The sequence below is a fragment of the Lissotriton vulgaris genome, chromosome 1_1 (genome assembly GCF_964263255.1).
Source record: "Lissotriton vulgaris chromosome 1_1, aLisVul1.2, whole genome shotgun sequence".
Lineage (NCBI taxonomy): Eukaryota > Metazoa > Chordata > Amphibia > Caudata > Salamandridae > Lissotriton > Lissotriton vulgaris.
In genome coordinates this window covers 1,024,697,609-1,024,715,036 of record NC_141685.1, presented here as the reverse complement: position 1 = coordinate 1,024,715,036, position 17,428 = coordinate 1,024,697,609, and the positions used below count along the sequence as shown (strand labels likewise).

General features: G+C 46.0%; 1 protein-coding gene across 1 annotated transcript in view; it reads right to left on the bottom strand.

Moving 5' to 3' along the window:
* The window catches only part of LOC147748446 (beta-1,3-galactosyltransferase 2-like), a 76,680-nt gene extending 67,517 nt beyond the window's left edge, over window positions 1–9,163 (bottom strand). The window contains exon 1 of the mRNA XM_086936439.1: window positions 9,068–9,163. Coding sequence (XP_086792565.1) covers window positions 9,068–9,070 — 3 coding nt within the window. The 5' untranslated portion in view covers window positions 9,071–9,163. The remainder of the gene's footprint in view (window positions 1–9,067) is intronic.
* Between the last annotated feature and the right edge of the window lie 8,265 nt (window positions 9,164–17,428).

The window sequence follows — 17,428 nt, the reverse complement described above, 5'->3', positions numbered from 1 at the left end:
ATATCCTGACTGTCTGACTCCACCTTTATTTATTTCTTTTTTAAAGTTTTATATAGTGCCAGAATCGACTCCGGGGAGTATCTCTGCGCTTTGGACACGCATCATTTACATTTGCGGAGATTACAGAAATTAGAAGCAAACAAGGGTAGTTTTAAGTAGATTTCTAAAATGAAGATGATTAGAGCATACTGTTAAGTGTAGAGAAAGTTCATTCCAGTATCGCAGGCCAAGATAGGAAAGAGCCTTTCCCCCTAACCTTGCTCTCCTAATTCGAGGGACCTTCAGCAGATATTTGGTGCTAGATCATAGGGGCCTTGAGGGTTGATAAGGGATACATTTTTCTGAGAGATAGCTGGGGCCAAGATTGAACAGTGCCTTATGGATAGTACAGCACACTTTACATTTTATCCGTAGGAGTATGGGTAGCCAGTGGAGGTGCAAGAGAAGAGGGCGAGATGCTGATCTGGGAGGCATATTTAGAACTAGTCGTGCCGCCGTATTCTGAACCACCTGAAGTCTGCTGACCGAGGCTTCACTGGCAGAGAGCAGCAGACCGTTGCAATATTCCAGGTGCCTCAATATGAGTGCCTGAGTCAGGGTCCTCCGAACAGAGTCTGGGAGCAAGGGGAAGACTCGTCGAAGTAGGCACAGAGTGCGAAAACAGGTACCCACTGCCTCACCTAAATGCTCCTTGAAAGCAAGGGCATGGTCCAAGCGGACTCCTAGGTTCTTGACGCAGGCTTTAGGATCTGGAGGAATCCCAAGATTAGTAGGCCACCAGTTGGGTGACCAGAGTAGGGGAGCCTCTCCGAAAAGTAAAATCTCAGTTTTCCCGACATTACACTGGAGGAAGTGGTTCTTCATCCAATGTGAGATGGCACTCATACCCGAAGAGAAGGTCTTTTGTACAGTGGGAGTGAATTCATTGAAAGGGAAGAGTAGCTGTGTATCGTCTGCGTATTATATTGGAATAAACGTGTGTTCTTAGAACATTGGCCAAGGGAGCTACATAAATATTGAATAAGGTAGGACTCAGGGATGAGCCCTGTGGTACTCCCTTGGACAGTTCCATGGGTGCCGAACAATATGGGCCTAGGTTGACCGTCTGAGATCGGCCAGATAAAAAACTTGACATCCACTGAAAAACTGAGTCTCTTAATCCGATTTCCAAGCAAACGGACGTTTTCTCCTACTTAGGTGTCACCTTCAATGACAAGCTGAGCTGGAAGCCTCAAATAGCCACCTTGGCGTTAAAACATGCCCAGTTAGCTGGTGCCCTGCTTAAGGAATATTGTTTGCCACTTACCAAGCCTATAGCTCCGATAGTTAAAATCTATACATCAAAAATCTCTCCAGCAATCTTATACGGAGCTGAACTCTGGGGTTTCACTGATCTTTCCCCTCTTTCAGTTGCCCAGAACAAATTTTTTAGATCCTTAGTGGGTTTGCCACAATCGTCCCCTAGAATCCCAATGCTGTACGATCTTGGCTGTCAAGCTGTGTAAGATGTAGCCTGTTACAGACCACTGGCATTCTGGAGACGCTTGTGGACTACCCCAGAGCTCCATCTTTATGCCAGGACTTTGTTGAAAGTCAGGTGACTAAGTCGTTCTCACAGGATCCCATGGTTCTCGGGTGCCAAATCACTGCTGTTTGACATGGGGATGAGGAATCTTTGGGATCACCCCAATACTGCTGCATTTCCATCCAAAAAGCTATTTAAAGCACCGTATTGGGAGTTGATCAAAGTAAACCGATTCTTTAAGATAAAGAATCGCAATAAAGACTTATGAAATGGTAAATGAGATGGCACTCATACCCGAAGAGAAGGTCTTTTGTACAGTGGGAGTGAATTCATCGAAAGGGAAGAGTAGCTGTGTATCGTCGGCGTATTATATTGGAATAAACCTGTGTGTTCTTAGAACATTGGCCAAGGGAGCTACATAACTATTGAATAAGGTAGGACTCAGGGATGAGCCCTGTGGTACTCCCTTGGACAGTTCCATGGGTGCCGAACAATATGGGCCTAGGTTGACCGTCTGAGATCGGCCAGATAAAAAACTTGACATCCACTGAAAAACTGAGTCTCTTAATCCGATTTCCCTCAACCTTCTGAGTAGTATTTGATGGGAAACTGTGTCAAAGGCGGCAGATAGGTCCAATAGCACCAGAATCATAGAATGGTCCTTGTCTAGAGTCATTCTGATGTTATCGGTGACTTCTAGCAGGGCTGATTCGGTACTATGAGGCCTATTAGGATGGCGGACGGACCTGCGTCTGTCCGCCACCCCCGAGGTGGAGGGACCGTCCGCAGGGGCAGCGGCGGTCCCTCCGTTGGAATTAGGATGTGACCGCCACCCTGGTGGTCACATCCCGTATATTTGACATTGCGGCGGGTGCTGCTTTAAGCAGCACCCGCCGCAAAGTCAAATATGCATGCTGTGTATTTGCATGCACAAAGCGGCAGGCACCGCGTGGTGCCTGTCGCATTGCCCCCATGTGCACCCCCCAACACGCTGGGGGCTCGCAGCGGGCACCCAAAAACAAAAGACCACATGCTTTTCCACGGCGGAAAAGCCGCCGTGGAAAAGCATGTTTCGGCCTGCATCATAATATGGCTGGCGGTGTCTTGCAGACACTGCCACCATATTTGCATACACCCACCGCGGATCAGCGGCGGATGGACTTGCCGTCCGCCGCTGATCCCAACACCATCGTAATGTGGCGGTTGGTGTTTTCCCTCACCAAGGCGGTGAATCCGCATCCTCTGGGCCGGCGGTGGCTTCCGCGGGCCCAGAGGATGCGGATTCACCGCAATCCTAATTGGCCCCTTTGTTTGGGCCTAAAGCCTGACAGGGAAGAATCTAAACAGCCTGGAGTTCAACACGGTTTGAGAGATGTTTGTTGACATATCCCTCTACTAATTTACTCAGAAATGGTAGGAGCAAAATGGGGTGGAGGTTGGCCAAATCAGTCAGAGCGGCCTTGGTGTTCTTACGAATTGACATAATCTGCGCAGCTTTCCATTCCGATGGAACGTCACTTTATGAATTAGAACCGCTACATCTGCTGTAATTAATGGGGGAAAGCTTTCAAGCAACATGGGGGAGAGTTAATTCTAGAATTTCTGTAGTCAGGGCAGTCAGATGTTGATTTCCAGATGAAACAATTTTTTCATAAATTTGTTCTATTTTTTGTGAAAAATGTTGTACAATGTCATAGCATAGTGTTTGTGAAGGTGCTCCAAAATTCTCGTAAGCTTTAGGTTTTATAAATTACTGAAGAATGTTGTATAGAACCTTCAAAGCATTGCTAGCCAATACAAGTAGGATAGAAATGTGATTTGTACGAGCAGTCTTGATGTTACTGTGGTAACTTGACAAAGAGACTGAGAACTGGGTTTTTTCACTCTCCTCACGGGTAATACACCATTTTCTCTTATATTTCCCGCACAGTTTTTTTGTATACATAGCTGTGGGTAGAACCAGGCAGCTTGCGGGCGTTTAGAGTGATTGGGAGATCATTTCAGGGGTGCAAGATGGTCAATGGTCCAAGTTAGTTGCAGGTTATATTTGATTAAGGCTTCTGCTAGATTATCCGAGGGATTATTTTGTGGTACTTCAAAGGAGGCTTGGAAACTCTCTGGGGAAACCTTTTGCCACGGCCTGCGAGTCGTATAGGTGTCCAAGTGTTGTCCCCTATGTTCCTTGTGGCCCTTGATGGAAAATTCAATTAATGCATGATCGGTCCAAATTAGTTGTAGTGGGGGCTCACACAATACATTAGGGGAATTAGACAGGATAATATCTAACGTGTGGCCGGCCTTATGTGTAGGACCTTCATTCTGTTTATTTAGGCCTAAGAGTGCTAAGTCTTCCAGAAGAGCTAGTGACGCAGCATTGGTGGTACATTCGCTATGGATGTTAAAATCGCCTAATAGTAAAAAGTTATTACTTGCCAGTACATAGGGAGCTATTAGTTTGGTAAGTAAAAGCGAAAAATCCGCTAACGGACCTGGCAGGCGATAGACTAAGGGCTCCTTCCAACTGACATGGGGTGAAAAATCAATTCGAAAGATAAGGACTTCCATCTTTACATTACAACATTCATCCAATAGAGAAAAATTGATGTCTTTTTGAGCGATAGCAATTCCTCCCCCATCTTAGTTGGTCTGTCCATCCTAATGAGCTTATAGCCTTCCGGTATGGCAAGAGCGACAGAGGGCGTGGAGTGGGGCTTTAGCCAGGTTTCAGTTAAGAACCCGAGCTCAGGCTGTATGGAGAAGAGTAAGTCCCAAATTTCAATAGAATGTCTGGGCAGAGAGCGAACATTATACAGCATATTTTTCCATGCCATCTCGCAGATGTCGATATAAACGCAATAACTTTGAGTAGGCTAAGAATTAACCCTGGGCGTGGAAGCAAAAAACAACAGTGAAAACCCACCGAAAGAAAAGCGACATCAACGCGGCACACACTGCAACCAAGCAAACACTTTGCAGAACTTGCTCTCAGCATTTCTGTTTTAATAACAGAGAGGATACAAGCCCGCGAGTGGTGTGCGCGTGCTCTTGCGAGCATCAGGCAATCTGTTTTCAATTATAGCGTCCACGTCTGGGCACGATAATTGAAAACAGATGTTGCCCGTGCGGGTAACCACACTGGTTAGGCCGTGGGCGGAGCAAAGGTGGGCCGTGCCCCGCCTTTGCCCAATTGTATGCTGTCTTTTTTAAAAGACACAACGCAGTGCCCAATTAAAATAATCAAAACAAACACACAAGCGTGTGCAAAGTCCTGGTCAGCTGCAAGAGGTTGTTTTCCTATAGCTTCACCTAAAAAGGGCTTAGCACAGGGCGGAAGGTTTAGCAGTGAAGGGGTTAATTTTCCCTTATTTCACGTTTCATTCTTTTTAATAATCACATTTTTCGCTTTGTGTGCAGCAATGACTGCCTGCACTATTAGACAAGCGTCAGGTAATTTACAGCCTGAGATAAGTTGAGTGTTGTATTAATTGCGATTCCTTAATATTCCTTAATTGCAGATCGCAAATTGCAATTTGCAATTAAGGAACACTTTCCCATTCATTCCTAATGGAATGAATGGGATGACATTCGCAATTTGCGAGTACCCATTAGATACTCGTAAATTGTGAATGCAATTTCAAGGGTGCAAGGGTGTCAAAAGGACACCCTGTTGAACCCCTGAAATATGTATGTGTGCACATGTGGCGCACATACATGCCCTAAGGGCATGTATGTGATCCACATGGCACTTTGAAAAATACAAAAAAAATGCGATTTCTCATGCCAAAATCGCACAACTTGGGTCCTTTCTGTATCGCATTTAAGGAATCGCAATTTGCGATTCCTTAAATGCAATGGCGAAATAGGGAATTGCAAATTTTGTGATTTCCTATTTTGTGATGCACTTTTGGGATGATACTTCCCAAAAGGCCTTTTGCCGTTCGCAAACGGGCCAATTCTGAGAATCGGCCCGTTTGCGAACGGGGAACAGGCTTGATACATATGCCCCTAAGCTTCCCCTAAAAAGACACAGGCACATGCCTACGTGATTTCTCCACTGCAATATGATACGAGGGAAGGGAGCAATCAGGTTCACTGGGGCCCAGTGGAGAGTAGCTTGTGTGGGGCTGTTACCTAGGGCGCATTAAGAAATAACGTTAGACTGTATGAAGACTGACACACTTGTGAAATAAATGTCCTAGCAACCCCGTAGCAGTGCAATTAAAAGTATAGAGAAATGTGCCCACAGTCATCGTATCCAGTAATTCATTAGCGATATATGCAGGGTTTTATATTCAATCGAGTTCGTTAGCACAGCAAGGGCAAACGGATTCTCATGTTTCCTAGAGTATACCTGACCTGCTGCAAGATTAGTTTTCTTAGAGCTTCTTGCCTACCATTGACCACACTATAGAGTTGGAGAGTCAGTGGTGTGCACAAGCATGTATGTTAATGTGTAGAATCTTTTTTTTGGGGGGGGGGGTGGAGGGGTGCTGAGAGCTCGCCAACACTGAGATTTGTACCCAGTGGGAACTGTTTGCACCATAAGTGGTTCTCAGTGTACTCAAGAAAGTGGAAGGAGCGCAGGTGACATGGGAGGGACAAAGACCACTCGCACGTCTGGGAGGGGTTTGGTTCGTGCAACCCCTCCCTTCTTGATGCCTATCCACCCTCTTAATAATTGGCTTCTCTGCCAACCCATGCCCTTTTGTGATTCATTCTTCTTAAAATCATTGGTGCCTTCCATCCCACCCCAGAAACCATACCAGCCCCTTACAATGACCTCAGTCGGCGTGCCCTTCCCTTTCCGATGCACCCCGTCCCTGCCCATTCGTTCTCTGCTGCTTGTTCCTCTCTGATAGAACTCGTGTCCTCGCCCCCGGGATCCTTCCCCCCATTACCTGTATCCGTTCGTGATGAAAATGATGTCTGGTTACCTGGCCAACATTCTGAGCTGTGCTCTGTGAGTGAGCTCAGCTCTCACGAACAAAGCTCCCGGTGTCTACAGACTGCTCTAGAACAAGTGTAAAGAATGATGGTCCTTGACTTTGATTTAAGTAAACACTTAAATGAATATCATTTGTTTTTTGGTTATGCAATTAAATTCGCATACATTGATTCAATCAAAACAGTGGGAGAGATGTATTCAATAGTAGACAATACCCAAAAAGTTTGACACAATTGACTTGGAAAAACCGGGAAATTGAAAAAGCAATCAAAGTATAACCACACTATGTATATTTGTTATATCAAAAATTCACTTATTTATTTACAATTTGATAAAACAGTTGTCTAAACTGCGCAATAGACTATCAAGAGTATAGTCAGTGAGGAAGGAAAAGGGGTGCTCAAGTGATTAGGAAAATGGAGAAATAGACAATGGTGATAAACAGTTATATTATTTACACAATACAAAGCGGGATAGCCTCCGCTATCATATGAGCCTGTCCCCTATAAATGTCAATGGGGGGGGGGAAACCTCAATTAAACTAGGAGGGATACAGGCAAGTCAATTGGTAATCGTCGACGTTTCGACCCAGTGACGTTAAAGTTCGCCCTTGTTCCAGTGTGAAGTATCTCTGGCAGGTACTCAAGTTACCTGATATAGAGTAAGAGAAATGGGAAGAGTGAGGGAATTGCTCCACACTGGAACAAGGGCGAACTTTAACGTCACTGATATACTCAGATACCAACAACACCGGAACGCCCGAGGGGGCACCGGTAGGACCGCGCCAGAATTTCTTTTTAGCGGTAAGTCCCCAGCGAACTTACTCAATAGACACAGTTAAGTCTATATAGAAATGGGGTGCTGATTGTCCTTCCATCCTCCACAGGCCCAACTGAGAATACCAGCCTGATAGAGAGTCAATACATCATCTGACCACCACAAGACACTAGGTGAGTCCAGTCACATGCAGATTTAAGAACTACCTGGAGTCAATTACCCTTGGGATAGGGGTCCTGACCCAGCACTCTTTTTCTGCCTAATAGGTGACCTACCCATTAGAAGCGTGGACGGAGGTCCATACTCGAACAACTTCACTGGTAATGTACCCAATACCCACCATCAACCACACTTGTAAATATGTTGCACCTAGTTTCTAATACCTACCTCATTCTTGTACTATAGGTGTATAATCCAAACGATCTGTTGGATAACGGCCAAGCTACACCGCCGCCCCCCCCTTACAGTCCTGAAGAAGACCCGCAGCCGAGGTCCTCAATATCCCAAGAGCACCAGGGTCGAAACGTCGACGCTTACCAATTGACTTGCCTGTATCCCTCCTAGTTTAATTGAGGTTTTCCCCCCCCAATTGACATTTATAGGGGACAGGCTCATATGATAGCGGAGGCTATCCCGCTTTGTATTGTGTAAATAATATGACTGTTTATCACCATTGTCTATTTCTCCATTTTCCTAATCACTTGAGCACCCCTTTTCCTTCCTCACTGACTATACTCTTGATAGTCTATTGCGCCGTTTAGACAACTGTTTTATCAAATTGTAAATAAATAAGTGAATTTTTGATATAACAAATATACATAGTGTGGTTATACTTTGATTGCTTTTTCAATTTCCCGGTTTTTCCAAGTCAATTGTGTCAAACTTTTTGGGTATTGTCTACTATTGAATACATCTCTCCCACTGTTTTGATTGAATCAATGTATGCGAATTTAATTGCATAACCAAAAAACAAATGATATTCATTTAAGTGTTTACTTAAATCAAAGTCAAGGACCATCATTCTTTACACTATTCATACCCAGGTCCTTTGATTCTGTGGGTGAACCCCATTGATTTAATGGTCTCTTGCCCTGCTCTAGAACAAGGACACGGCTCAGGCGGCAGGGGTTGAGACATCAGAATTTACCTGTAACCCTTTACTTACAGATCATTTCTGAGATGTGATGAATCCGAGATGCAGACAATTCCTGGAAATGACGGCGCCCACTTTACGAAGACTCGCAGGGCCAAAAAGCATTGATCTATTCTGTCACAATAAGCGGAGTCAGGACAGGATGACATTCTCTGAAAGTGCGATGCCTGTGACTCACAGGTTCCCAGGGTTGGCAAAGGGACCCACCACACTTCCTTAATCTAGCACACTTTTGTAAAACTGAATACATAAGCAGCGTCGGACTGAGGCTAGCTGCTGCCTGACACTGCTGAGCCGGGCGTGCGGTATGCACCTCGACCAGTCAAACACACTGACACCCCTTGACACATGGTTGCGTCCCCCAACTCACATCTACCGGTTACCTCACTGGAAGTACACTACAGACGCGCCCTTGTTTCTGAAGAGAGCTAGAATATTCGACCTTGTTGCCAAGTTTCTCACATCTATTCGTGATGTGCTGCCTCATGTCAAGTGTTTGCTTTTAATTCTGGGACTTGTCGTTATGTTTTATAATGAAATAAACACGACCGCAAACCCCGAAATTCATAGAAAAAAACTGGACTGGAGAGGTACATCGACGCATGGTCCACAGCTGTTAATTTTCCATTATTTTTTCTTGTTGGTAAAGTTAAAGGACACAACTCACCATCAGTGTTCCAGGAATGGTTTCGCGCGACGCCCTGCATGAAACACCTGCGCGGCCTCAGATCCCGTCAGTGTCCCGCATGCCTTTCTTGCCAAGCTGTCGCCGAAGCAGCAAGAGCGTCGTCTTTTCAAATCCATCAAGGAGCCGAGGCGCGCGGGAGGCGGGGCTACGCACGTGCAAGGGGCGCCCGCCTGTCCACACAGCTTTGATACTGGTGCGCAGATGTGGGCGGTAAGTACTGGAGGGCATTACTGCAGAAATGGAAAGGAGAGAGTGTATATCCGCCAAGTGATTTGTAAAATTCTCTCAGAGTCAGTAGGTAAAATACCCCGCCCCGTCCTGACTCTTGGTTCAGGAGGGGAGGCTGAAAAATAAAATGGTATTGAATTACCATTTTGTTTTTCATTTCGGGACTCGGGGGCATTTACTTGGGGCGTCGCTCCTCCGCTTCATTCGAAGAGCCTCCCTGTTTTATGTGTATGTGTTTGAAGATTGTGCGACTGTTCTGCCTATATCAAAAAGGTTTGCCCTGTTTATGCCACATTTGTTGTATGTCCTTTCCCTGTACCTCTAGGCACACACCTGTTTTGTGTAACAAGCTTGCACTGCTGCTGCCTCTTCTGCACCTCTTCAGTCTGTGAGGGGCCTTGTGCCTGCTCTGTTTGAGAGGATCAGGCACTGTTGCTTCTTGCTCTTTGTTTGAGAGATGTTTGCTTATGCCATCCCCCTTACCTTAGACATGGATGGAATCTTGGCTTTTCTGCTTCTTGCATTGCTCTCTTGTTCTGGGTGAGCAAAGCCTGCACTCCTGCTGCCGGTGCTGCAATTATTAAGGACCATAAACCTGCACTGACAATGCAGCTCCTAATCTGTTTGTGAAAGAAAAATGCCCAACTCCTGCCCAGGGAGTTACGTGGGATGAAACAAAGTCGGGGGTCTCTCAAAGAGGTGTGGTCGATGTAATTAAGGGCGTGGCTTAAAAACGGATAAACTAAAAATCTGTGCTTAGCAGAGTGTGATGCCTGGCTGGTATTTTTCTGTTTCTGCATTGCATCCAGATATTTGATACAACTATTAATACAACAAGCCAGACTATTGGCTGTGTTAGCCTCTTAAGCGCTGCTGACGGCCAACGGTCGACACGAGCGCTACCTCCCCAGTGCTGCGCACGACCATTGGACGTCCATTCAGCACTAGTTCCAATGGACAGCGCAGCACTGGGGAGGGATATTTGCGAAGCAGCTAAGGTGTTAATGGTTGTTAGTTGCATAAGATAAATAAACAACAATGACTTTGTTGTATATAATATTGAAAATGCTTCAGTTCTAAAAAGACTCTGAAAGAACAAAAACGAGTCCTTTTAAGTTACATCAAAGGCAGTTAAGGGTGGTGCTGCTGCAAAGTTAAGAGAGCCTCAATAGAGACATGTCTCAGCACCTACTTTTAAGAACTGCCAGTGAGCACCGGCAGGACCCAGGCCACTTAAAGGCCTGCTCCTGCCTGTGATACACCTGTTCAATCAATCAATAAAGGGATTTATTAAGCGCTCCACTTATCCGTGAAGGTCTCAAGGCGCTGAGAGGAGGGGGGGCGGGGTGCAGCTCCGGATTCAGTCGAAGAGCCAAGTCTTGAGGATCTTCCTGAAGGTGTGGAGGTTGGGGGAGCGTCTGATGTTCACTGGGAGCTTGTTCCAAGCTTTGGCTGAAAGCTCTTCCTCCTGCTCTGGTTCTGCGGATGCGGGGGTCTCTGCGAGGGCGAGGTCTATGGAGTGGAGGTTCCTCTTGGGTACGTGGAAGGAGACTCGCTCGTTGAGATATTTGGGTCAGAATTTGTGGAGGGATTTGTAGGTGTGGGTGAGCAGTTTGAAGGTAACTCTCTTCTCGACGGGGAGCCAGTGGAGGTTCCGAAGGTGTAGGTTCATGTGTTCATGCCATGGGGTTCCGATGACGAGTCTGGCTGCGGCGTTCTGGATGGCTTGTAGCTTGTGTAGGAGAGTTATGTTGATTCTGGCATATAGGGCATTGCCGTAGTCCAGCCTGCTGGTTATGAGTGCGTGGGTGACGGTTTTTCTGCATTCCGGGTGTAGCCATTTGAAGGTCTTGCGGAGGATCTGGAGGCAGTTGAAGCTGGTGGAGGCGATGGAGTTGATCTGGCGGGTCCCCCCCCCCCCCTAAGCGCCTTGAGACCCAACGGGTAAGTAGTGCGCTCTATAAATGTCACTGATTGATTGATTGATGGTGAGGGAGGAGTTGAGGATGATGCTGATGTTCTGTGTGTGGTCTGTCGGGGTGGGCGGACTCCCGAAGGCAGAGGGACACCAGGTGTTGTCCCAGGCGGAGGTGGAGGTTCCTAGGATGAGAACCTCGGTCTTCTCTGAGTTGAGATTTAGGCAGCTGCTTTTCATCCAGGTGGCTACGTCTCTCATTTCTTCCTGGAAACAGAGTCTGGTGTCTTCGGGGTTCTTCGTGAGGGAGAGGATGAGCTGGGTGTCGCCAGAGTAAGATACTATGCTGAGCCCATGTTGTCTGAAGATGGCGGTGAGGGGGGCCATGTAGATGTTGAAGAGCGTGGGGCTGAGTGATGATCTTTGGGGGATTCTGCAGTTGATTTGTGTAGGCTCGGAGAGGAAAGGAGGGAGTCTGGTCCTCTGGGTTCTGCCGGAGAGAAAGGATCGAACTACGAACGCAAGCTCATTGGTACACGTGATCACTCACCAGCATATCACATAGATAGTAACTATCTTGTGCCATAGTTCGAACTACGAACGCATGCTCATTGGTACACGTGATCATTTACGAGTATACCTCCCAGGTAGTAATACATCTCTGCCTGTTACCACGCCTTATGTTAACCAGACACACCGGTTCCCACTTAATATCGGAGGATACAGAGAGCTATATATAAGATCAGGCATTTCGGCATTTGTTTCCTTCGGTGTAACAACGTAGGACATGCTGAACCCCGATGAACCAAAATGCCCGGCTTTACTTCGGTATGTAATTCGACTGAGCTTAGCAAGCTGATTCCCTAGAGATTAACAACAGCCAGGTTCTAATCAGCCAGGTTCTAATCAGATTCATATCCTTTCTTAGGTATACACTTGTCTCGAGGCGCTTCAACAACAGGGAGCTACATATAACTAAATAACTGCAACATTGCTCGAGTGCCTAACATTAATCAGGTATGTAGTGCCATTGAATTCAGTGATTAAAGTTGCTGATTTTTAATTATAACCAGACGCCTATTGTAGCTTGTTTTAAACGAACCTTTTCCCGACTTCTCCCCCTCCTTCTTCATTCCCCGAACTACTTCAGACAGAAATCGCCTAAGACACCACAAACAAACAAGCTATGTGCTCATAGTAACTTCAACCCTGGAATGTCATCGCGTCTCCTAACCAATTTTACACGAAGGGACAGAGAACAACCCATAAGGTATATAGACGAATATGTCATGCTAATTACCATCTTGATATATATCTTCTTCTCTCGATCGGTAAACATCCTACATTATCTCTCTCCTTTGGTCGCAGTGTTGTACATCTATTGGCATGACTTCAATACCCCTGCAAGTGGAACAAGTATCATATGAATAAAGATAATAAGAACATTAGCAAGGTAAAGATAATGATAACGATACTAATATGGTTCCTTATATAGGCCTCATTTTTTTCTTAACTCTAACACAGTATATCTATTCTACTAGCGATACTTGCTGTCAATTGAGACGAAGAGTTTGACCCATAACAATGCCAAAATATACAAATGCTGTTATGGTTAATAAATAGGATATTTAGGTATATAAGTGTAAAATACAAAAAACTACCTTATTGCGTGAGCACATTTGACAACTACACATGTTTTGTATAAATACAAAAAACTACCTTATTGCGTGAGCACATTTGACAACTACACATGTTTTTACGAACCGTAATAATGCTTAGACATGGGAAGTATTCTATTCTATTCGCTATTCTTTAGCTGCCTGTGACTACCAGCATAATTCTCTACCATATCCTGCTACATAAGAGTTGTTGTTTTTTATATTTAGCGAGGTACAGAGTACGACCTTACCCAGATGATTGACCGTCAAGAGATTTTCCCTAATAAGTGTATACCCTCTTCGTATGTAAGTAAATTCAATGAGTTTGTTTGTAATCTTTTACTAGGTCAATATTCTATAAGTCTATCCTAATCCATATATGGGAAACTAAACTGATAAGTTAACAACAAGGGGGGACTAAAAAGGGGGACAATATTTAATGGGGTCCAGTGTGCATGTCCCAACAAACTGATAATCAAATAATTGCACAAAGTTCCCCTGGGGGTAATGTCTATGCGAGAGAGAGTGGGATAGTTCTTTCTCTCTGGGGGTGTGGTTGTATCTGTAAGGCAGGGGCGGTCGTCCCTTGTCGGAATTAGGGAAACCTCACACAACAGGCTGGTTCTACGACTACTGTCGCATTCCCAACCGGCCGCTTCGTATCATCATCGGCTTCCTGCTCCTGCGTCAAGCCGGCACTGCAATGCCTGACGGCAAGGGACGACCGCCCCTGCCTTACAGATACAACCACACCCCCAGAGAGAAAGAACTATCCCACTCTCTCTCGCATAGACATTACCCCCAGGGGAACTTTGTGCAATTATTTGATTATAAACTAAACTGATAAACCATAATTACAACCCACTTTCAGATATACCAATACAGCAACTATCTAAACTCCTTCCTCTTTTTCATTCTTTTATCGTTTTCATTATTATTTTCTGCTAGCCTCTTTTTGTATACTATATACAGTCCTCTGATGGTATGCTCACAGCCATCTGTCTAAGGTATCCAGATCTATAGATGTTCGGTGAGAAATTTAGTAATACAGACCTTGGTTGTAACTGTCTCAAATTGAAAATGTCAAGTTTATCTGCATATCAGACAAATAACCATTCTATGTATATAAATCAAATTGTTTTCCTTGAATATGTAACTGCTCAGAGATATAATGTCAATTGACATTAACTGCCTTAGTGTTCAAAGAATGTTTGCATAGTGTGTATTTTTATATGAATTAGACCTAGACCCAAGGCTCCCATAAGATATGTTTATCTACAGTATAAAATCATTTATGTATGTGTTTATGTGACATGAACTTTATATGTTTTGCAGTGTTATGTTTTTGTCCTAATGCAAATGACGGACTCCTGAAGAAGGCAATAGCCGAAACGCACGTAAAATGAAATTCTAAACAAAAAAATGAAGAAAATATTTAAATAAATCACAAACTAATTTTGAATATAATTATTTGGTTTGTTTCTATTAATTTTGTCTACATGTCACTTTAATTATCCAATTAGCTTTATTGTTTTCTTGGGTTTTTTGGCTTAATTATTAAGCTCACTACTATTTGTTCTTCTAAAAATAGTTTAATTTACTCCCTACTAGTAGTGAATGCATTAGAAGTAGGGGTCCCCTTTTTTCCTAAATTGAGAAAGGATCGGATCCAGGAGAAGGCGGTTCCTCTTACCCGCACGTCATGCAGTCTGGGTGCAAGGGTGCGATGTGAGACGGTGCCGAAGGCTGCGGAGAAGTCTAATAGGATGAGGGCTGCGGTATGCCCCTGGTCCAGGAGCCTGCGGATGTCGTCGGTGGCAGCTAGGAGGGCCGTCTAATGGCTGTGGTTGCTGCGGAATCCGGACTGGGAGGCATCTAGGTTGGAGTTTTCTTCGATTAAGGTGGTCAGCGGGTGTTTCCGAGTCTCTCAGTGACTTTGGCAGCGAAAGGGAGGAGAGAGATGGGCTGGTAGTTTTTTAGGTCTGTCGGTCTACTGTGGGATTCTGAAGGAGAGGTTTGACCTCCGCCCGCTTCCAGTCATCAGGGAAGATGCCGGATTTGAGGGAGGCGTTGATGGTGCGCCCTAGTTCGGGTGCGATGGCGGCGGTGGCCCTGTGGTAGATTTGCGGTGGGCAGGGGTCCGTGGAGGCTCCTGAGTGGGCGTTCTTCATCGTTACGGTGGTGTGTTCAAAGGTGGGAGGATTCCAGGTGGTGATGGTCGGCTATTGTCGGTGGTGATAGGGCGTGGGGTGGTGTCCAACATCTGTTCGCTGAAATTGTCATAGATGGCCTTGATTTTCAGATGGAAATAGGAGCTGAGCTGGTCGCAGAGTTCCTGGGACGGTGTGATCTCTGTGGCTTTGCTGGGGGTTTTGGTGAATTGCTGTATGACGTTGAAGAGTTCTTTGGCGTTGGTTGTGTTGGTGTGGATTTTGTTACTGATGAAAGTCTGCTTGGTGTCTCTTAAACCTTGGTGGTATTCCTTCAGGACATTACAGTAGCTGGTCAGGTCTATCATGGTTTTCCGGTTTTGCCAGGTTTTCTCGGGGCATCTGCAGGAGCACCTGGCTGCTTGAAGATCGGTTGTGAACCAAGCTGGTTTTAGAGGGCGTTGTTTGCTGGGGTGGCGGAGAGGTGCGAGCTTGTCGGCGCAGCTGAAGATTCAGCGGTGAAGTTCCTGGGCTGCAGAGTTGACGCCGGTCGTGGCGCAGGGAGGGTCTAGGCGGAGGGTGGCGTTGAGGTTCTCCTCTGTGATCTTGCTCTAGTTTCTTCGAAGCGGGTGTGGGGGGGTTTGAGTCAGTGGATGTGTTGAAGGTGAAGTGTACACAGTGGAGGTCCGTCCAGGTGGGCTGAGAGGTGTGGCTGAAATTGATGTCTGCAAAAAGAACTATTGATGGACAGAATACAGAACACTGTCATACATTCACACCAGTACAGAGATCTGGGCCTAAATCCATCGTTTTTTTTGCTCACAATGCCATTCCAGGTTTGACCCAGCCATACGCACAGTCTTGACCCTGCGCCCAATGGGAACAGTCCAGCCCGAACTGCCAGGCCACGTCCTCTCTGGACTGGAAACAAGCATCCTAGGACCGGTTTCAGGGTTTCACCCCTCTTCAGCCATGATAGCTTGATTCCAGTGGCATGGAGAGCATTGGACTCACGTCTGATCATACCCGTCCCACTCGGGGTGACAAATGCAAAAAGAACTATTGGTGGGCAGAATGCAGAACAATGTCATACATTCACCCTAGTACAGAGATCTGGGCCTAAATCCATCGTTTTATTTGCTCACCATGCCATTCCAGTTTGCACCCAGCCATATGCAAATCAGTCTTGACCCTGAGCCCAATGGGAACAGTCCAGCCTGAACTACCAGGCCAGGTCCTCCCTGGACTGGAAACAAGCATCCTAGGAGCGTTTTTCTTTTTTTTGCTTAAAAGTTGCGATACATAATTTTTAAGGAAGTGGAACCCCCCCTTAGGGAAGGCAGTCAACTTTAACTTTTTCAATCAATGCATTTAAACATTTACAAGTCATCAGTTTGGAGTTCAGAAATGTTTGCAGATAGTGTTTGCAGTTTTAATGGGAACGTCACTTTAAAGAGTCCAGTGGGGAAGAGGGGTTTTGTTACAGTTCTTCCTCTTCCTCACTTTCCTTCTTTTCCATGGCTGTATAGTCTCTAAGACGGCTGCAGCACCCTTCTATGTTCACCACCTCTCCATTGGTCACCAGGCGGGTCCTGGAGAACTTGAGAATGTCCTTAATACACCAGAGAAGCCTCCAGCACCCCTGGATAGCTTCCTCTATGTGTTTCCCTGGAAACAGCCCGTAGAGCATGGACTGTTCAGTAATGTTCTCGTAGGGGATGAGAGCTACCAGTTCTTGTCGTAAGGCAGCCCTTAGTCTCTGGGCAAAGGGGCAGGCCCAGAAGAGATGGTGTGCAGATTCCTCTGCGGGGCATCCCCTTGGGCAGTTCCTGTGTGGGCACAGGCCTCTGCTGTGCATGAAGTACCTCACTGGCAGGCCCCCCTTCACAGTCATCCATGCTATGTCCTTGTGTCTGTTGGTCAGATTTGGGGAGGATACATTCCCCCCACACGTGCGTTGCCGTTGCTGGTGGCAGGTCGCTCACTGGTTTGATGGTGTCCCCGGTCCTGATCAGTTTGCGGATTGTCTTGGGCTTCCAAAGGTAAGGAGTGACACAGTTTAGCCCAAATTCTCCCACAAACGTTTCCACCTCTCTGTAGTACCATGGGAGGTCCCAGTTGAAAGTCACTGCATTTTCCCACTTATCCCATCCCAGCCGTCTCCACACCAGGAGGAGGAAAAAGCAGAAAACTTTGTAGGCAGAGTGGTCCGTGTGCACATTTAACAGGGTTATTCGGACGCAGCCACACACAAAGAAAGCCCTGAGGATTGTTGGGATGTCGGGGACTGCCTTCTCCACTTTGCTGTGTTCCTTGTGCATGACCGACCGTTTCACCCTGCCCATCTTCGAGGGCCAGATGAAATGAAACACCATGGTGTTGATGGCCT